The 21,564-nt window shown below is 43.0% G+C and overlaps 2 protein-coding genes and 1 non-coding gene across 5 annotated transcripts in view; 2 read left to right on the plus strand and 1 right to left on the minus strand.

Moving 5' to 3' along the window:
* Nucleotides 1-2,386, plus strand: part of usf2 (upstream transcription factor 2, c-fos interacting) — a 9,645-nt gene extending 7,259 nt beyond the window's left edge. The window contains exon 10 of the mRNA XM_061256380.1: nucleotides 575-2,386. Coding sequence (XP_061112364.1) covers nucleotides 575-664 — 90 coding nt within the window. The 3' untranslated portion in view covers nucleotides 665-2,386. The remainder of the gene's footprint in view (nucleotides 1-574) is intronic.
* An 803-nt stretch (nucleotides 2,387-3,189) lies between these two features.
* LOC133138053 (U11 spliceosomal RNA) lies at nucleotides 3,190-3,327 on the minus strand. The gene has a single exon (XR_009709671.1). It is a non-coding gene; the product is annotated as a U11 spliceosomal RNA (small nuclear RNA).
* Nucleotides 3,328-3,597: 270 nt separating this feature from the next.
* Nucleotides 3,598-19,952, plus strand: LOC133137339 (uncharacterized). 3 transcript variants are annotated; one of them, XM_061255558.1, is made up of 29 exons: nucleotides 3,598-3,615; nucleotides 9,708-9,824; nucleotides 9,944-10,021; nucleotides 10,442-10,510; nucleotides 10,625-10,705; nucleotides 10,824-10,943; nucleotides 11,206-11,274; nucleotides 11,389-11,469; nucleotides 11,588-11,707; nucleotides 11,970-12,038; nucleotides 12,153-12,233; nucleotides 12,352-12,471; nucleotides 12,734-12,802; nucleotides 12,917-12,997; nucleotides 13,116-13,235; nucleotides 13,498-13,566; nucleotides 13,681-13,761; nucleotides 13,880-13,999; nucleotides 14,262-14,330; nucleotides 14,445-14,525; nucleotides 14,644-14,763; nucleotides 15,026-15,094; nucleotides 15,209-15,289; nucleotides 15,408-15,527; nucleotides 15,790-15,858; nucleotides 15,973-16,029; nucleotides 16,144-16,224; nucleotides 16,343-16,462; nucleotides 16,723-19,952. In XM_061255558.1, the coding sequence occupies exons 3-29, from the start codon at nucleotides 9,983-9,985 to the stop codon at nucleotides 16,741-16,743; spliced, it is 2,277 nt and encodes a 758-aa protein (XP_061111542.1). In that variant the 5' UTR covers nucleotides 3,598-3,615; nucleotides 9,708-9,824; nucleotides 9,944-9,982; the 3' UTR covers nucleotides 16,744-19,952. The 3 variants fall into 3 exon arrangements, with proteins under 3 accessions (XP_061111542.1, XP_061111544.1, XP_061111543.1); XM_061255559.1 differs by lacking the exon at nucleotides 3,598-3,615 and adding an exon at nucleotides 3,704-3,781; XM_061255560.1 differs by lacking the exon at nucleotides 15,973-16,029.
* Nucleotides 19,953-21,564: the final 1,612 nt, after the last annotated feature.

Raw genomic sequence — 21,564 nt, forward strand, 5'->3', positions numbered from 1 at the left:
AGCTAGCCCTGGGTAAAGGATTCTATCTCTGCTACAGGGAAGCTAGCCCTGGGTAAAGGGTTCTATCTCTGCTACAGGGAAGCTAGCCCTGGGTAAAGGGTTCTATCTCTGCTACAGGGAAGCTAGCCCTGGGTAAAGGGTTCTATCTCTGCTACAGGGAAGCTAGCCCTGGGTAAAGGGTTCTATCTCTGCTACAGGGAAGCTAGTCCTGGGTAAGGGGTTATATCTCTGCTACAGGGAAGCTAGCCCTGGGTGGAGGGTTCTCTCTCTGCAACAGGGAAGCTAGCCCTGGGTAAAGGGTTCTCGCTCTGCTGCAGGGAAGCTAACCCTAGGTAAAGGGTTCTCTCTGCAATGGGGAAGCTAGCCCTGGGTAAAGGGTTCTATCTCTGCTACAGGGAAGCTAGCCCTGGGTAAAGGGTCCTGCTCTGCTGCAGGGAAGCTAACCCTGGGTAAAGGGTTCTCGCTCTGCAACAGGGAAGCTAGCCCTGGGTAAAGGGTTCTATCTCTGCTATGGGGAAGCTAACGCTGGCGGAATTGTTGCCTGTGAGTGACTGGTTCTCTCTTCCTGCTGCAGATCGAGGAGCTGAAGAACGAAAACGCGCTCCTGCGCGCCCAACTACAGCAGCACGGGATCGAAGCGGCGGGAGAGACCGTGTCGCAGTGAGACAGGATCGCGCTCACGCCCACGGGGGTGCGGAGCGACGGGACGGGACAGGAGGAAGAGGACGCCGCTCCCGACGAAGAGCGGCCCTCTGTGACTCTTCTCTCCCCGCGGACATCACACTCACGAGTAGCGGGCGGAGCGGACCCTGTAGTACTTCCCCTTCCGCTTTTAAAGACTCACAACCTTCTCACAACGTTCCTGTCCAGATGCAGGGAGGCTGCATCCTCTCCTGCACGTATTCATTACGAATCGAGGGCGACCTTCATGCACATTATTACCATTGGTTTATTCTCAGTATATTTCAGGTTGTTTTTAGTAAAATTTTTGTTGTAATTCTTTTTTTTTTTTGTCCTTCAGTGTAGCTTGTTTGGTTATGTCAATGTCTGCTTTAATGTGAGTTGCGGGGGTGGACGCAAGGTGGCAGTTGGAGTGCTGCACGGGGTCAAACAAAATGGCCGCCCCAGCACCCTGGGCTTGGCTTCTAGGGCAATTCCTCAGCTCTACAGCTGGTAATGCTGCCTCAGTGTAGCCTCCTCCATTCAGATGACTGATTTTGTAAATGATTGAATAATTACCAGGCTTTTTTTTATCTGACAGTAATGCATGTAATGGTGTAGCGTGGGGATCTCCCATTCCCGAGACGCTGCGCTCACTCACACAAAGTGACGCAGAGTTGACCGTGATGTACAAAGCTGCTCAAACGCTTTGGGATGAAGGATAGAAGCTGTGATTTGTCCTTTTTTTTGGGAGGCAGTGTGCTGGCATTGTTGCGTTGGGAGCCTGTGACTATGTGTATTGGAGTTCACCAATATCTGTGTTGAGGAAGTGTGTGTGTGTGAGAGCGAGCGTGAGCGTCTGTGTATGTGAGCGTCTGGTGTGGTTCTGGGGCAGATTATCTGCAAGTTTGTTGTTATGCTAGTTTATTTTTCAGCATATCATGCATTGTGTTCAGCGCAGAGGAATTGGAGCACTGAGCCTTTGTCAGCTTAATTAAGATGCAAATGCTTTAGCCTGTACCTACAAAAATGTACACAGAAGGGTATTTCATTTTGGGTTTTGATTAACTGTAAAATGTTCACATTATTTTATTTTGTTCTTCCTCAAATAACCTTGATGAGGTTATGAGGATTGCTGAATGATTCATTGACAGAGGCCAGAAGAGGATCAACTGAACGGCCAAATCATTGACATTCTTCAACGTGCGTTTCCCATCTTTAAACTCTCAGCCCAAGAGACTTCACAACGCTGTCTACAAACAGCCTTTCCTAAGTTCAGCAATATTCACTGCTTATTGGGATGGAGTGATTGTGTGACAATTCCTGTAAAAATGAAAGATTTGATAAGCTAAGGACTAAACTCTGGTCTGTAATGTAAATCCGTATGTTGGTGTAAAGAGTCTGAATTTCTAGATTTAGAAATTTGATAGATTTTTCTAAATCAAATTAGATTTGATTTGTTTTATTTACCAGTTAATATAGGCTGGAGGCCAAACGCATAGAGACAATTTTTTCGGTAAAAAAAAAAAGAAGAAGGAAAAAGCATTCAAAAAGATATTTATTTGTATCTTTTTTAATGTCTAAAAAAGTCGCCAGATGACAGCAGCAATGGAATAATGGGAGGACGGTCCCTTACCGAGAACTAATCTCTCACCAATAGCATGCCAAGGATGGGAATTTTATAAACAAGGAAAAAATAAAGACTTGAGTTATTTGTCTGAGTCTGTCCTGTGTGTCCGGATCTGATTATTATGCGCCCTGTTCGTCAGTAAGAGCTGTAAGGGTCTCCTGTCTGTGTACATAAATGTTTCATCCCTCTCTCCCTCCTCTTTTTGAATGCTTGGCGTTTTATCGGCTCCATTTCCCCCTCAGAGTAATATACCTTCCCTCTCATCAGGTCTCTGTCTCCCTGTCATCTGATCCTCCCTGTGTGGAGGTTAGCTATATTTTTGCCCCAACAGCACCCTGGGCGCAGACAGTCATGTCAAAAGGGTAACCTCGCGTAGTAATATTGCACCTACATTTTGGCTAATCAGGTGGATTTTTATTTTTTTATTTTAAAGAGCAGCCTCGTATACCAAAAAGGCAGTTAACTATGGCCTGCATTAATTAGCAAAGTCTTTTCATAGCACTGCGACCTGTATGTCGTAGTATGTCAGTCACATACACTCAGTGACCACTTTATTAAGTACACCTTTGTAGTAGTGGGCTGGACCTAATTTTGCCATCAGAACAGCCTGGATTCTTCATGGCGTGGATTCAGTAAAGTGCTGGAGAAGAGTTGTTGACATGTTGACATGATGCCATCATACAGTTGCTGCATATTCATCACGCAAATCTCTACCACATACCGAAAGACCTGTAGTGGATTAACTGGATTGGAGCACAGTTTGTGACATGGCACATTACGTTTAACTTCGCCAAAAACTAGTCGGATAACGTGTGAATTAAAGCAATGTAATTCTTTGTTAACAGATATTATTTCACTCTATTCGGTGTTACATATAAGTCTTCCATTTACGGCTAATCGGGGGCGCCAAGACCTATTGGTCATCAGCAGCCCAAATTTGCAAAAATTGTGCGTCCGAAATCTCTTGCTATCGATTCCGCAGAGAGGGAGCAGTTACCCACCCCTTCCCTGTACCAGTCACGGCACACGCCCTTTTTAACGACACAGTGAACAAGGGAAAACTCCATCTTCCAACGCAAAATATACATTCGTGGTGTTTATAAGTTTTTTTGGTTTTATCCCAGTTGTAATCGTACATCATATTAAGTATTATCATGAGTACAATATATATTAAACGTTTTCCGATGTAAATGATTGCATAACAATAACTGTACATAACGTGTATAAAATAAAACGACAATAAAGCGTCTTTACTAGAGCATCATGGGATATATGCGATTTCAAATGCTATTGGTCAAAGTCCTGAAGGAGAATCGTATGCGCCAGTAAGAATTTAGCATAGTTAAATTCGCTTATAAAACAGTCAAACTAACATAAGTAGGATAATGAGCAAAATGGTAGTCAGACAATGTTAGAAAATGAATGAAACATGACATATGAGAGATGTAATTGTTAGTTTTATGGCGGCTATCACAGGGACAGACAAGAGTTGTAAGTTCTGTTTAACCCAGCGTGCTAGCAAGCTAGGCTATGTCTGTTTACTATCGAGCAGTTGAAAGACATTGGACGCTTGATTGCATTGCTAGGCTATGTCTGTTTACTATCGAGCAGTTGAAAGACATTGGACGCTTGATTGCATTGCTAGGCTAACCTTCGCGCCCATGGTTAAAAAAGGATTAATTACATTATTTGCGTATTTATTTCATTTCCGTGTGCTACCGTTACATGATTGTCAAGCATCTGGGAAAGCATTGACACTTGAACGTTTAAAGCTATGTGCCTCAAAGTAACATTTCCTCACAGCAAACTTCACATTTTAACTTCAGATGCCTTGATTTGGAAAAACAATTTTTTTTATTGATAACTGATGGCAGTACTGCTTTCTCAACGTTTTTTAAATTCATAAACCATATGTGTAGCAGTACTGGTTGTACTATGTCTTTAAGGGATTAGTTGTCTGGTGGCAGGTGGAGTTCACTGGCACAACTAAATTCAAGTAGGAAAAGAGAGGCTTCAGAAAATACTGTAATGGAAAATCATGCTAGGCTTTTCGCTATCCTTTGTGAATAACACAACATGTGGTTGTATTTTAGTTTTTTCAGATACTGTCATGGTGTGATTTGAAAGGTCATCATATTTCTCCCAGACAAAGGAGAATCTTCTGCAGAAGGCCATGTAATGTCCAAGAGCATCCTTCGATGGTCCTTGTATGAATGCAACAATTCCTCTTAGTGTGTACGTCTGTTAAGTTGCAAGTTGACCGGAAATTCAGACACAGGGTAGTAAGTGTCAGCACATGTTTCTATGCACAGCAGTAGTGTAGTTGTGTGTGACTGAGCCACTGCAGATACATTTCTGTGACGAAGGGTCTTTGCTTTTCAAGCTGTCTGGACACTCTTCAGGTGTCTTCAGTGGCCGCAGACATGTGGATGGATTGAGCAGTAGCCCTTCTTCGAGTGCTGCTTGAAGCGTATTCACTCCTCCTGCCTGTAGAATACCTTCATTGACTGAAAGGAGTGGGAATGTGTGAATTGAATGTCCCATACCCAGACTGCAGAGTGGAGAGGAGCACTGACTCTTAGTTGTCACGCTCACAGCTTGCTTCATTGTTGTGGAGATGAAATGAGAAACGTGGCATTCGGCCGTCACCTGCTCAGTGCCCGACTTCAGTTGCACAGATTCAAATGTGGTGGACAGCGTTTTTGCCCTCTGTGCGTAAGTATCCCGTTCCACTCCCTTTGTAGCTATAGTTTTAACCAAATTAAACATTTCAATGTGGTGTTCTTCTCTGTTGACATAGGCTAATTGCCAAAAGCCTGACTGTCATAGAATGCACAACAGAGACATTGACTAAAGGAATCAAAGGCACAAGTATTGGTTACACTGACAAGTGTTGCTGACTTTAACAGGCTGTTTAGCCAGGTAGTTACCATTTCTTAGAAGACCAATTTAGTTTTTTCTTTTCACTGTTGAGTCCGGATGTAACCACTCAGGGCAAGGGGTAAGATGAGATAGCTGTGCCAAAAGAAGCAATATGTGATTCCTCGCTTGCATTGCTACCTGGCTAAACAGCCTGTTAAAAGTGGCAAAACACTTGTCAGTGTAACCAATACCAGTGCCTTTAATTCCTTTGGCCAATGTCTCTGTTGTGCATTCTGTGACAGTCAGGCTTTTGGCAATTAGCCTATGTCAACAGAGAAGAACACCCCATTGAAATGTTTAATTTGGTTAAAACTATAGCTACAAAGGGAGTGGAACGGGATACTTACGCACAGAGGGCAAAAACGCTGTCCACCACATTTGAATCTGTGCAACTGAAGTCGGGCACTGAGCAGGTGACGGCCGAATGCCACGTTTCTCATTTCATCTCCACAACAATGAAGCAAGCTGTGAGCGTGACAACTAAGAGTCAGTGCTCCTCCCCACTCTGCAGTCTGGGTATGGGACATTCAATTCACACATTCCCACTCCTTTCAGTCAATGAAGGTATTCTACAGGCAGGAGGAGTGAAAGGGCTACTGCTCAATCCATCCACATGTCTGCGGCCACTGAAGACACCTGAAGAGTGCCCAGACAGCTTGAAAAGCAAAGACCCTTCGTCACAGAAATGTATCTGCAGTGGCTCAGTCACACACAACTACACTACTGCTGTGCATAGAAACAAGTGCTGACACTTACTACCCTGTGTCTGAATTTCCGGTCAACTTGCAACTCAACAGTCGTTCACACTACGAGGAACTGTTGCATTCATACCAGGACCATTGAAGGATGCTCTTGGACACTGCGTGGCCTTCTGCAGAAGATCCTCCTTTGTCTTGGGGAAATATGATGACCTTTCAAATCACACCATGACAGTATCTGAAAAAACTAAAATACAACCACATGTTGTGTTATTCACAAAGGATAGCGAAAAGCCTCTCGTAGCATGATTTTCCATTACAGTATTTTCTGAAGCCTCTCTTTTCCTACATGAATTTAGTTGTGCCAGTGAACTCCACCTGCCAACAGGAAGTTGCTCCCATGTGCGACAACACGACAGGCATAATTGTTAAAGGCATAATTAAAGTCACAATTGTTCTGTTTTTAATGACTTTTTAATAACAACCAGAACTGCTACACATATGGTATATGAACTAAAAAAACGTTTTGAAACAATGAGAAAGCTGTTCTGCCATTAGTTATGAATAATAAATGTTGTTTTTCCAAATCAAGGCATATTTCTGGGAATTTTGCTTTGAGGAAATGTTGCACATAGCTTTAAACGATCATGAAATAGTAACTTTTTCATTATTGCAATTTATATATATATTATTGTATGCCCACTTTACATCAGGCTCTTTGAGGACAACTTTACAGTGTTACACATTTGATTACAATCCATCATTGCATGTAGTATGATAGTCACATTCTTTCTTCGACTGGTTATATAATTTTTTTTACACAATTACAAAATGTAAGGTGTGTGTGCACACGTGCACTTTACTGTATGCTTGTATAAATATGCATGTTTGTGTTGCAATATTTTTGAAAATTGATAATCATGTACTATTCTTGCACTTATTTCAAACTAACCTTCGCATATTAATCATCAGGTCTAAGATACTTTCAGTTGTTTCAATTATACACAACTTTTAATTCGTTCACAGATACACTGAAAAGCGCTTATTTTTCCTAGCGTTTCCCACGCAGCTCCGAAGGATATGGGGGGGGATTTGTTTCATTATTCACAAATAACCCATACAACGATGGCCCCAGTTGACAGCAGAGAGCACTGATGCGGGTCTGGGGAATATGGTTTCCCACAACGTTGCTCTCCGGTGCCACTTCATGCCGACGCAAACAGCACCGTTTCATACCAACACAATCATTTTTACGGCACAACTGTGCACAAACCAAGCACAAACGAATGACACGACTTTGGGCTGATTCAGAGCTTGTTGTTAATAAAATCTAAATAAACATAACGGCACTTAACAAATCAAATATAGCACAAATGACCAAGACTACTTTGGAGCCATTTGGAGTTACTTGGGGTGGAAAGTGATGTCACAGATCATAAAATATAATGTGAAATATATCAATAACCAAACTGGCACAAGTTATTTTATGGCACAAATTGGCAGAAACGCAGTTCAGTCAGGACTACATTCTGGTACAATACGTATGGTACAATAGCAATTTATTAGAGTATTAAGGCGTAGGTTACTCAGCAATCACGCTCACGACTACTGTCTGTTCTGGCTCCACGGTGGTGGAACGAACTCCCCGTTGAGGTCAGAACTATAGAATCTCTCCCCACCTTCAAGCGCAAGCTGAAGACGCACCTCTTCAAGCAGCACCTCTCCCCATCCCTCCCTACCTCCCTGTGAACCTTAATTGTTGTCTCTGTGACTTGCTTTGTGTATCGGTATTTTTAGTTGGCTAGGTAAGCAGTGTTTGGATAGTTAACTTTGGTCACTTTTGCTCTGTTTGTTTGTTCAAAAAAAAAAAAAAAAAAAAATGGCCCTTGTCCTTATCTTTGTTGTACAGGTAGCAGTTGAAATTGTACTTACCTCTAGGGTCTTTCAGCGAACTTATCCCTGGTTATGGGTATGCACTTTGTTGTACGTCGCTCTGGATAAGAGCGTCTGCCAAATGCCAATAATGTAATGTAATGTAATGTAATTATCTTTGGTTGAATGGCTTAGTTCTGGGGAGGCTCCATCTGGACATGGGTCAATGACGAATAAAGCTTCTAAAAAGCTTTTTTTTTTTTAAGTTTGTTCAAAATGGATGTAATGCATATTTTTGAATCTGGAACAATGTGTCTAAACAAGTCTCACTTGTTGTATAACATTTCAAAATGTTTAAATCATTTTTTTAACTGTATTTTTAACTTTATCCTTTAAATTGCCGAACACATTATTCTTTTGTGGTTGTGTTTTGTATTTATAATAATTCAAGACTATTGCAATCTAGTAGCCAGGTATTTGGTATCTTTAGCATCCTATTTTACATTTCAAGACAGAAAAATAATTTCTAAAATATACGAATGAATGCATTAAATACAATAGCTATTCACATCATAGTTATCAACCATTTGTTCATGTTAACCTATTATTTATTGGTTTAAATATATATTTTACCTGGTTGCACCACCTGGTAATTAGTAATGACAGGAACTATGTTGAATAATTGCAAGGTTTGAAAGTGTATAATATCTTTAACTTAAAACTAATAAACATTTGTTAGTAATGTAATAGATAATCTTAGAGCTTTTAATAACATTATTTATTTCATATAATGAGATTCCCGGCAGTTGCGCCACCTGACTTATTGGTTGCGCCACCTGACTATTGCAACTAATTTCAAATTAAACAGGCTTCTACTTGGACGCCTGTATTAGCTTTTGCCATTGCTATCAAATTCATACATAAAATTTAAAAATGTAATAAAGAGTTTTGTGATGAAATAACATTTTCCTAGTTTTACACTGGTTGTACCACCTGACGTGGAAAGTGTTGCCAGCCTACCTACGTATTAAAACGAGCTATTTTTATCAATATTTGAGAGAGATCTACAAACCTTTTCACTCAGGTATAACTGTCACTTGGGGTCCTCTTGATGACGCAATATCCTGTTTACTGTTATTACCTCTTCATTTCATAATAAAAGCCCCATATTGACGGTTGTGCCACCCTGACATTTGAGAACATACAAATGCCGGACAAAAGTTTTCCCATTATCTCAATAGCTTTAAAACTATTGGTACTTGTAAAATTGGTTTATTTGAAAGGTTTCAAACATAAAATCATGCCATAGCATTTTATTTTGAAATTATTATCATTAAAATACTATTTTTAATAGTTTTCTTAGTCTGTACCTTTGCTCGGACAGTTGTGCCACCTGACATTTTGGGGGTTTGAGATGCCAAAACATGAAAAAAAAAAAATTATTTGAATGTACTCAATATGTATTCAGACTAAATATGTTTTATAGAAGGACGTGATATATGTCATGAATTAATCTAATTATTTTACAAGGAAATAATGCACTCGGACACAGAAATTTGCACGTCATGTCATTGACCCACATACTGGTAAGTATATATCGAACAGCAATTTTTTTGACCCCCAAACAGGCCAGCAGCAGACATCACATTTTTACAGCAATAACATGATAGCAAATTTAGATATGAAATACATGTACTTAAATTCAATGACATGCACACCATAATAGATTCATGTAATACGCTTAGAAATACAAATAGTAATAAGGACAAAAAAAAACTATCAACTTTAGTGAAGCTATATACGTTCATACGTTCATGGTACCTTGCATGACAGCCGATAGCCAATCACTTGTTTGTAAAGTGTGAAGTCGCTCTGTAGAAGAGCACCTGCTAAATGACTAGAACTGTAATGTAACTGTCCTGCAGGGGACCAACGACACCTCCATCGTCACAATGGCAGAAGCCTCCAGCCAGCTCTGCCATGTCGAGGAGGCCACCCCCAGCACTGGTGTGGTGGTGGATGTGGGGGAGATGGAGGATGAAGTAAGTACTTTACACAGCGCTTTCACTCTGGGGAACTACAACCTTGAATGTGCTTCCTTATGTTTTTAAGGATTAACTAAAAACCAAATGACTGGAACTGTAATTTAACTATCCTGCAGGAGACCCACAACCCACAACCTTGAAAGAAGCCATGTATAATGAATACTATTGTGGAAGAGCTGGAGATAGACGATAGAGTAAGTAGCGGACACAGCGCTTTCATTTTCATTTCAGTCATTTAAAAATAACCCAGTTTTAACCCAGGTGACACTATTAATTTATTCTCCATTAAAAGGGAAGTGTAATCCACATTAAGTACACAGCAACAACCAAGCAGACAGACTGTGGTACCAAACATTATGGCATCTAATTGCTTTTTAAGTTTAATAAATAGGCCAGCAGTATCGCAGTATAGCATAATGGTTGAAACTGGGCTTGTAACAGAAATATTTTAGCTTAGTTTCCCAGGTGAAATGCTGCTGTCGCACCCTTGAGTAAGGCCCTTCATCTGAACTGCTGAATTAAATATCTGCAAAAATGGTTTGTTTGTAAAGTGTGAAGTCGCTCTGTAGAAGAGCAGCTGCTAAATGATTAGAACTGTAATGTAACTCCTGCAGGAGACCAACGACACCTCCACCATCGAGGAGGTCGTCCGGAGCATGGTGGATGTGGAGAGGGAGGATGAAGTAAATACTTTACCCAGCACTTTACACAAACTACAACCTTAAATGTGCTTCCTTATCTTTTTAAGGATGACCTAAAAACCAAATGACTGGAACTGAAATTTAACTGTCCTGCAGGAGGCCAACGACACCTCCACCATCGAGGAGGTCGTCCCCACCACTGGTGTGACAGTGAAGGTTGTGGAGATTGAGGATGAAGTAAGTACTTTACACAGTGCTTTCATTTTCATTTCAGTCATTTCATAATGATCACCATAATGGGGGCGGCATTAGCTGAGGAGGTAGAGCGGTCGTCTGTAATTTAACTGTCCTGCAGGAGACCCACGACACCTCCACCATGGTGGTGTCAGTTGACGAGGCCTCCAACCACCTCTGCCCTCCCAAGGAGGCCATCCCCAGCTCTGTAATGGCGGTGGCTGTGGAGGTGGAGGATGAAGTAAGTACTTTACACAACGCTTTCACTCTGGGAAACTACAACCTTAAATGTGCTTCCTAAGGATGAACTAAAAACCAAATGACTGGAACTGTAATTGAATTGTCCTGCAGGAGACCCACGACTGCTTTTGTACCCTTGAGTAAGGCCCTTCATCTGAACTGCTGAATTAAATATCTGCAAAAATGGTTTGTTTGTAAAGTGTGAAGTCGCTCTGTAGAAGAGCAGCTGCTAAATGATTAGAACTGTAATGTAACTCCTGCAGGAGACCAACGACACCTCCACCATCGAGGAGGTCGTCCGGAGCATGGTGGATGTGGAGAGGGAGGATGAAGTAAATACTTTACCCAGCACTTTACACAAACTACAACCTTAAATGTGCTTCCTTATCTTTTTAAGGATGACCTAAAAACCAAATGACTGGAACTGAAATTTAACTGTCCTGCAGGAGGCCAACGACACCTCCACCATCGAGGAGGTCGTCCCCACCACTGGTGTGACAGTGAAGGTTGTGGAGATTGAGGATGAAGTAAGTACTTTACACAGTGCTTTCATTTTCATTTCAGTCATTTCATAATGATCACCATAATGGGGGCGGCATTAGCTGAGGAGGTAGAGCGGTCGTCTGTAATTTAACTGTCCTGCAGGAGACCCACGACACCTCCACCATGGTGGTGTCAGTTGACGAGGCCTCCAACCACCTCTGCCCTCCCAAGGAGGCCATCCCCAGCTCTGTAATGGCGGTGGCTGTGGAGGTGGAGGATGAAGTAAGTACTTTACACAACGCTTTCACTCTGGGAAACTACAACCTTAAATGTGCTTCCTAAGGATGAACTAAAAACCAAATGACTGGAACTGTAATTTAATTGTCCTGCAAGAGACCCACGACTGCTTTTGTACCCTTGAGTAAAGCCCTTCATCTGAACTGCTGAATTAAATATCTGCAAAAATGGTTTGTTTGTAAAGTGTGAAGTCGCTCTGTAGAAGAGCAGCTGCTAAATGATTAGAACTGTAATGTAACTCCTGCAGGAGACCAACGACACCTCCACCATCGAGGAGGTCGTCCGGAGCATGGTGGATGTGGAGAGGGAGGATGAAGTAAATACTTTACCCAGCACTTTACACAAACTACAACCTTAAATGTGCTTCCTTATCTTTTTAAGGATGACCTAAAAACCAAATGACTGGAACTGAAATTTAACTGTCCTGCAGGAGGCCAACGACACCTCCACCATCGAGGAGGTCGTCCCCACCACTGGTGTGACAGTGAAGGTTGTGGAGATTGAGGATGAAGTAAGTACTTTACACAGTGCTTTCATTTTCATTTCAGTCATTTCATAATGATCACCATAATGGGGGCGGCATTAGCTGAGGAGGTAGAGCGGTCGTCTGTAATTTAACTGTCCTGCAGGAGACCCACGACACCTCCACCATGGTGGTGTCAGTTGACGAGGCCTCCAACCACCTCTGCCCTCCCAAGGAGGCCATCCCCAGCTCTGTAATGGCGGTGGCTGTGGAGGTGGAGGATGAAGTAAGTACTTTACACAACGCTTTCACTCTGGGAAACTACAACCTTAAATGTGCTTCCTAAGGATGAACTAAAAACCAAATGACTGGAACTGTAATTTAATTGTCCTGCAGGAGACCCACGACTGCTTTTGTACCCTTGAGTAAGGCCCTTCATCTGAACTGCTGAATTAAATATCTGCAAAAATGGTTTGTTTGTAAAGTGTGAAGTCGCTCTGTAGAAGAGCAGCTGCTAAATGATTAGAACTGTAATGTAACTCCTGCAGGAGACCAACGACACCTCCACCATCGAGGAGGTCGTCCGGAGCATGGTGGATGTGGAGAGGGAGGATGAAGTAAATACTTTACCCAGCACTTTACACAAACTACAACCTTAAATGTGCTTCCTTATCTTTTTAAGGATGACCTAAAAACCAAATGACTGGAACTGAAATTTAACTGTCCTGCAGGAGGCCAACGACACCTCCACCATCGAGGAGGTCGTCCCCACCACTGGTGTGACAGTGAAGGTTGTGGAGATTGAGGATGAAGTAAGTACTTTACACAGTGCTTTCATTTTCATTTCAGTCATTTCATAATGATCACCATAATGGGGGCGGCATTAGCTGAGGAGGTAGAGCGGTCGTCTGTAATTTAACTGTCCTGCAGGAGACCCACGACACCTCCACCATGGTGGTGTCAGTTGACGAGGCCTCCAACCACCTCTGCCCTCCCAAGGAGGCCATCCCCAGCTCTGTAATGGCGGTGGCTGTGGAGGTGGAGGATGAAGTAAGTACTTTACACAACGCTTTCACTCTGGGAAACTACAACCTTAAATGTGCTTCCTAAGGATGAACTAAAAACCAAATGACTGGAACTGTAATTTAATTGTCCTGCAAGAGACCCACGACTGCTTTTGTACCCTTGAGTAAAGCCCTTCATCTGAACTGCTGAATTAAATATCTGCAAAAATGGTTTGTTTGTAAAGTGTGAAGTCGCTCTGTAGAAGAGCAGCTGCTAAATGATTAGAACTGTAATGTAACTCCTGCAGGAGACCAACGACACCTCCACCATCGAGGAGGTCGTCCGGAGCATGGTGGATGTGGAGAGGGAGGATGAAGTAAATACTTTACCCAGCACTTTACACAAACTACAACCTTAAATGTGCTTCCTTATCTTTTTAAGGATGACCTAAAAACCAAATGACTGGAACTGAAATTTAACTGTCCTGCAGGAGGCCAACGACACCTCCACCATCGAGGAGGTCGTCCCCACCACTGGTGTGACAGTGAAGGTTGTGGAGATTGAGGATGAAGTAAGTACTTTACACAGTGCTTTCATTTTCATTTCAGTCATTTCATAATGATCACCATAATGGGGGCGGCATTAGCTGAGGAGGTAGAGCGGTCGTCTGGAATTTAACTGTCCTGCAGGAGACCCACGACACCTCCACCATGGTGGTGTCAGTTGACGAGGCCTCCAACCACCTCTGCCCTCCCAAGGAGGCCATCCCCAGCTCTGTAATGGCGGTGGCTGTGGAGGTGGAGGATGAAGTAAGTACTTTACACAACGCTTTCACTCTGGGAAACTACAACCTTAAATGTGCTTCCTAAGGATGAACTAAAAACCAAATGACTGGAACTGTAATTTAATTGTCCTGCAAGAGACCCACGACTGCTTTTGTACCCTTGAGTAAAGCCCTTCATCTGAACTGCTGAATTAAATATCTGCAAAAATGGTTTGTTTGTAAAGTGTGAAGTCGCTCTGTAGAAGAGCAGCTGCTAAATGATTAGAACTGTAATGTAACTCCTGCAGGAGACCAACGACACCTCCACCATCGAGGAGGTCGTCCGGAGCATGGTGGATGTGGAGAGGGAGGATGAAGTAAATACTTTACCCAGCACTTTACACAAACTACAACCTTAAATGTGCTTCCTTATCTTTTTAAGGATGACCTAAAAACCAAATGACTGGAACTGAAATTTAACTGTCCTGCAGGAGGCCAACGACACCTCCACCATCGAGGAGGTCGTCCCCACCACTGGTGTGACAGTGAAGGTTGTGGAGATTGAGGATGAAGTAAGTACTTTACACAGTGCTTTCATTTTCATTTCAGTCATTTCATAATGATCACCATAATGGGGGCGGCATTAGCTGAGGAGGTAGAGCGGTCGTCTGGAATTTAACTGTCCTGCAGGAGACCCACGACACCTCCACCATGGTGGTGTCAGTTGACGAGGCCTCCAACCACCTCTGCCCTCCCAAGGAGGCCATCCCCAGCTCTGTAATGGCGGTGGCTGTGGAGGTGGAGGATGAAGTAAGTACTTTACACAACGCTTTCACTCTGGGAAACTACAACCTTAAATGTGCTTCCTAAGGATGAACTAAAAACCAAATGACTGGAACTGTAATTTAACTGTCCTGCAGGAGACCCACGACTGCTTTTGTACCCTTGAGTAAGGCCCTTCATCTGAACTGCTGAATTAAATATCTGCAAAAATGGTTTGTTTGTAAAGTGTGAAGTTGCTCTGTAGAAGAGCAGCTGCTAAATGATTAGAACTGTAATGTAACTCCTGCAGGAGACCAACGACACCTCCACCATCGAGGAGGTCGTCCGGAGCATGGTGGATGTGGAGAGGGAGGATGAAGTAAATACTTTACCCAGCACTTTACACAAACTACAACCTTAAATGTGCTTCCTTATCTTTTTAAGGATGACCTAAAAACCAAATGACTGGAACTGAAATTTAACTGTCCTGCAGGAGGCCAACGACACCTCCACCATCGAGGAGGTCGTCCCCACCACTGGTGTGACAGTGAAGGTTGTGGAGATTGAGGATGAAGTAAGTACTTTACACAGTGCTTTCATTTTCATTTCAGTCATTTCATAATGATCACCATAATGGGGGCGGCATTAGCTGAGGAGGTAGAGCGGTCGTCTGGAATTTAACTGTCCTGCAGGAGACCCACGACACCTCCACCATGGTGGTGTCAGTTGACGAGGCCTCCAACCACCTCTGCCCTCCCAAGGAGGCCATCCCCAGCTCTGTAATGGCGGTGGCTGTGGAGGTGGAGGATGAAGTAAGTACTTTACACAACGCTTTCACTCTGGGAAACTACAACCTTAAATGTGCTTCCTAAGGATGAACTAAAAACCAAATGACTGGAACTGTAATTTAACTGTCCTGCAGGAGACCCACGACTGCTTTTGTACCCTTGAGTAAGGCCCTTCATCTGAACTGCTGAATTAAATATCTGCAAAAATGGTTTGTTTGTAAAGTGTGAAGTCGCTCTGTAGAAGAGCAGCTGCTAAATGATTAGAACTGTAATGTAACTCCTGCAGGAGACCAACGACACCTCCACCATCGAGGAGGTCGTCCGGAGCATGGTGGATGTGGAGAGGGAGGATGAAGTAAATACTTTACCCAGCACTTTACACAAACTACAACCTTAAATGTGCTTCCTTATCTTTTTAAGGATGAACTAAAAACCAAATGACTGGAACTGTAATGTAACTGTCCTGCAGGAGAGCCATGACACCACCAGCACTGGCGTGGCGGTGGCTATGGAGGTGGAGGATGAAGTAAATACTTTACACAGCACTTTACACAAATTACAACCTTAAATGTGCTTCCTTATCTTTTTAAGGATGAACTAAAAACCAAATGACTGGAACTGTAATTTAACTGTCCTGCAGGAGACCAACGACACCTCCACCATCGAGGAGGTCGTCCCCACCACTGGTGTGACAGTGAAGGTTGTGGAGATGGGGGATGAAGTAAGTACTTTACACAGTGCTTTCATTTTCATTTCAGTCATTTCATAATGATCACCATAATGGGGGCGGCATTAGCTGAGGAGGTAGAGCGGTCGTCTGTAATTTAACTGTCCTGCAGGAGTCCCACGACACCTCCACCATGGTGGTGTCAGTTGACGAGGCCTCCAACCACCTCTGCCCTCCCGAGGAGGCCATCCCCAGCTCTGTAATGGCGGTGGCTGTGGAGGTGGAGGATGAAGTAAGTACTTTACACAACGCTTTCACAATGGGAAACTACAACCTTAAGCCCAATTTATACCTCCTTGGCTCACGGCTCACAGGCATGAGCCGTTGGCTCACGGCTCACAGCCATGAGCTCCGGGCATTTATACTCAATACACCGGCTCACTGACGCATCCTGTGTCCATGGCAACGTAGACGCTGCACTGAGGTGTGCGCAAATAGTCTCTATAGCAACAGTAGACGCGTCATACTGGTTTGTTTACCTTTTTACCCAAGCGAGATGGCAATGCCCGGTGATGAAATAGATGTTCTGCTGTTGGAGGAAGAGGAGGTCATCCTCAATCTCCTTTTATTGGAAGAAGGAAGGCGTGAGAGAAGGTGGAATGTCCGCCCCTTAAACAGCAGAAGAGAGGAGCAGGGAGAGTTTAACCTCGTCCGCGACATGCGAGAAATGGATCCAGAGCATCATTTTAAGTATTTTCGCATGTCCGCGAATCGGTTTGACGACTTGGTCCATCGTATCTCCCCTTACGTACAACATCAAAGCAGTCACAAGCAACCGATTTCTGTTCAGGAGAGGTTGGCTGTAACCCTGCGCATCTGGCCTCTGGTAGCTCGCAGCAAAGTGTGGCTTCCAGCTACCGAATGGGGTCAACAACTGTGTCTAAAATCGTGGTAGAGGTAACCCGTGCGCTATGGCGCGCCCTACAAGAGGAGTTTCTCGCCGTCCCATCTGCTGCCGAGTGGAAGGAGATTTCCAAAAAGTTTTGGAGGCTGTGGAACTTTCCCAACTGTGTCTGTGCCATCGACGGGAAGCACGCTACCATCAAGGCGCCACCATCTGCGGGGAGCGACTATTTTAATTACAAGGGGACTCATTCAATTGTCCTGATGGCCGCATGTGATGCACAGTACCGGTTCACGATGGTGGATGTAGGTGCGTACGGCCGTGGATATGGAGAGGGAGGATGAATTAAGTACTTTACACAGTGCTTTCACTCTAGGAAACTACAACCTTAAATGTGCTTCTTTATGTTTTTAAGGATTAACTAAATGTGTAAAGACCAGTGAATACTTGAGCAGATAGTTGCCATAGTAAAACAATTGTGATTTCATGACACTGAACTCTCAGGTTTTACAGTGATATTAACGATAAGGGGACACTCCTGTATGACATGGGAAACAAGAGGGCCTTCAGGAGGTTCTTTACCAGGGTATGGAAAGCCCTGAGGAACTCGCTGATTCTGCTGCTCTGTCTCTGTGGAGGAAGAGTAAGGGGTGTGAAACACCACCCACCCTGCCCCTCCCCCACCTAAACCCACCAACAAGCCTACCCCCACCCAACCACCCCCCAGCCTATACCTCTATCTACCCACATATGAGAGGCAGAGCTATTTATTTATCACGGTAAGCTACAATTGGCTACAATTTGAATTAATTTAATTTCACCAGTACAAAATCCATTCTGGGGTTATATTGAAAAGGGCTATGCCCCCTGCTCTCTGGATAGGTGTGCCCACGCGTGTAGCCACGTGTGTTTGTTTAGGTCTATTTGTGGGTGGTAGGCTACGTTTTCAGTCTCTGTCGCTGGACTTGGTGATGGCAGGACACAAATCTTGGGTGCAGACTCTCCATCAGATGTTGGCAGTGCTTGAAGTCCCTGGAGGTGATCATTGAAGAGTAGCAGGTGGGCCATACCTCGGTCCTCTAGACTTCTCAACTGGTCACTTCTCAAAAAGTCCACATTGAAGTCAGAGGTCCACATCTGTTCCACCGGCACCTGGAATATCCTCTTCTACCACTGCTCCGATGGACTTTGCAAGCTGGAGGAGAATGTGTTTCAGCAGCACTGGTCAACAGGTGAAGTTGTTGCTGGAATTTCCCATCGTAGTTGTCGTAGTGCAGACATGTCTGGATATCTGAAGTTGGTCACGTATACGTTGGTTTGGGAAACTGGAATTAGAATCCCAGAGTTCGGTGTAGCTCCCGACCTGTAGAGGGCGCAAATCGTGGTCGAGCCCCAAAATTGTTACCCGCCCTCCACTAGGGGTCAGAGGTTGGATAATCTGTAGTGTATAAGAGACATGACAGGTGATGAAGTTGTTTAGCATTTCAACAGTAGATTTATTTTAAAATTCTTTACATATCGGTTATACACACAAGTGGTATTAAAACGTGCCACTTCAGGTAAGTAAATAACCAAATAGATAACAATTAACAATGAGACATGTAATCCATGCTTTCATTCACTTCCATAAGCCGTAAACTTCTTTAAACCAATGTAGGCCTACATAGAAATTTCCATATGACAGCAAAACCATTAAAATAGCAATGTGTTTCACCTTTAATCAGTAGTCACAATAAGAAATATGAATAACCTTTTCTTTTCCCATTTTATGGAATGGCACTGGTCTAATGTATAATATGTTTAAATCCCTCCATAGGTTACAGTTAAGTATCACGTCACAATTACCATAAATCACACAAGGTAACAATAGAGCATTTAAATTAATTACTCTTCAATGCGATTAATGCACTAGTTTGGACCCTTGAGATTGCAGCATACTGCTATACTGTTATTATAATGGCATACTCTTTATAAATTTAATACTGATCCTACTGATTATCAACACTCTTATTTTGGTTGTTGAGATCCCATTTCAACACACAACACATCGTATTTTGTTTAATAACACACATTCATGACCTCTACAAACTCACATGGCGACCGCCATTTTATGAACTGTTCATTGAATGTATGTCACTGACTATAAGATTACACAATCTTCCGTGTACTTGTGTTACTACGATTCATTGCACCAATAACGTTAATGAAAACGTAAACCTCATAGGATTCAAACTGACTACTGAAAATACATCACTTAATTTAGAGTAACGTTTGCTATCGTCCACAGTATGTCCTTACATACGACTAACGTTAACGGTGCATCAGTATTAGCACAGACCACGTTAGCTATATGGTTAGCTAGTGGCTAGCTCTGTCGACGAGCACTGGATAGCGCTCGTTAAAACACATTTATTGCCACAGTACACGAACCTAATCAAAGCCTTTATAATAATTACATGCTAGATATTTTTATCCTTTCGAAACCTAATCCTTATATTTGTCTTTACCAACCTATAGTGTATAATAAGAGACGACAGGCGATGAAGTTGTTTAGCGTTTCAACGGTAGATTTATTTGAAAATCCACGAACGAAACGCAGATCTATTGATCCCGAGCAGGAAGCTCCCCCTAGCGGTCTTGAAGGTAATTTCCATGAAAAGGTTATTAAGTTAGATTCAGTATAATACTGCATTGTATTCAAAATGACAAATATAAGGGGTGCTTAATTTTAGAGTGGATTTCAACCCTTTACACTTTCACTCTGGGAAACTACAACCTTAAATGTGTTTCCTTATGTTTTTAAGGATGAACTAAAAACCAAGATACTGTAATAAACTGCTGTATTCATATGAATTGTATGACAACATTAATAACATTTCCCAGTAAAAAATGCAGTAATTTCATTTTATTTCATATTGTTTGTATTTAATTGACAAATTAAATGGTTTTTCCTGACTCAAAATCAGATGGCTCGTCTATCAAATTTACCACATCTTGTCAGCAATCTGAATACTTTTTAAGATGTGTCATTATTGCTGAATTTCAGTACGTTGTAGAACACAGAGGTTGGGGGTCTGGTCAACACAATACATGCATTATATTTTACATAGATAGGTCAGTGTGCATTCAGAAGGCTCCTTAAAGCGAATTTGACAAGAACGTCTGTGGATTCTCTTCACATAAAATCACCAGAACCGTGCACCACCAATCCTGTTTTATTGGCAGAACTTGGCTGCCTTTCCCAACTTCGGGACTCCACTGATCAACCAAGCCACTGATCAGTTGGTTTTTGGTCAAAATTGTCCCCCTGAGTATTCAGTCATAATTTAGGCTGAAAAAGATGTAAAATGGATTAGAGTCATGGAGATCACGCAAATTAAAATCAGAAGAATTAACAGGCAGGTAGGTAATTAGCATAGAATTCATCAATCAATTTACAGAAAACACAAATTATCAAAAGAAATACAGAGTAAATAATCTTACCCAGCCTGCTTCAGCTACACACCGACACAGAATATACACAGTTTGGGAAGTCGGTTACAATCTTCCTAGATTGCTTGGTTTAGTCTCCTTAAATCCGGCCTTAAATAAGGCCTTTGATCTTACCCATTTGGAATTTAGAGCCAGGCCTCCCCAGGCGTGGACAGGTTTCTGCACAGTTTTCCCTAGGTTCCTGGATGGTTATGATGTCCTAGGTATACTGTTGCAGAAATTAGACCATTGCACCAGTCACACTGAGCCAAGGAAAATGATACCAAACATGAATATTATCTAAATTGGCTTTGCCATGAAACATCCAATGCTTTATGCATCATTTCAGTGACTGAAGAATGAGGGAGATGTGAGGGAGAGAATAATGTCTGGGCCCTGCAGGAGGTGTTCTCTCAAACCTTACTGTAAAGGCCATGTCATGGCGAGTTTAAGGCCTGAGCCCGGATAGAAATGTGAGAGGAGGGGGTGATTTACAGGCGGTTCAGGAATACATCTGTTTAGTGAACAGGCTCCCGTCTGTATGGGTGCCAAGAAAGTGGGGGCTAAAGATGTATGCTCCTAAATTACTGTTCTGCCACATATTGTCACTGTCATCAGAGGAGGCCAGCAAGCTGACCAGTGTGATGACACCAGATTTAATCATTTCTGCCTTTACAAGAGCTTTCTGGAGATTCTTCAGCAGGGTTTGGAAAGCCCCCTCTGCTGCTGCTGTGTCTCTGCGGAGGAAGAATAAGGGGTGTGAAACCCCACCCACCCTGTCCCTCCCCAACCTAAACCCACCTCCCAGCCTCCCTCCACCCAACCACCCCCCAGCCTGTACCTCCATCCACCCACATATAAGAGGCGGAGGCTGGATATTTACTTATCGCGTTAAGCCAATGATACAGTGACTGATGAGCCAGGACCAGCGACCGACAGGCCTGTGCTGACCACTGATGAGCCAGCAGTGGTGAATGAGAGACAGCATATGAGCCTGGCTACTGACTCTGCTAGACATG

Source organism: Conger conger, chromosome 9, assembly GCF_963514075.1.
Source record: "Conger conger chromosome 9, fConCon1.1, whole genome shotgun sequence".
In the NCBI taxonomy this organism is placed as follows: domain Eukaryota; kingdom Metazoa; phylum Chordata; class Actinopteri; order Anguilliformes; family Congridae; genus Conger; species Conger conger.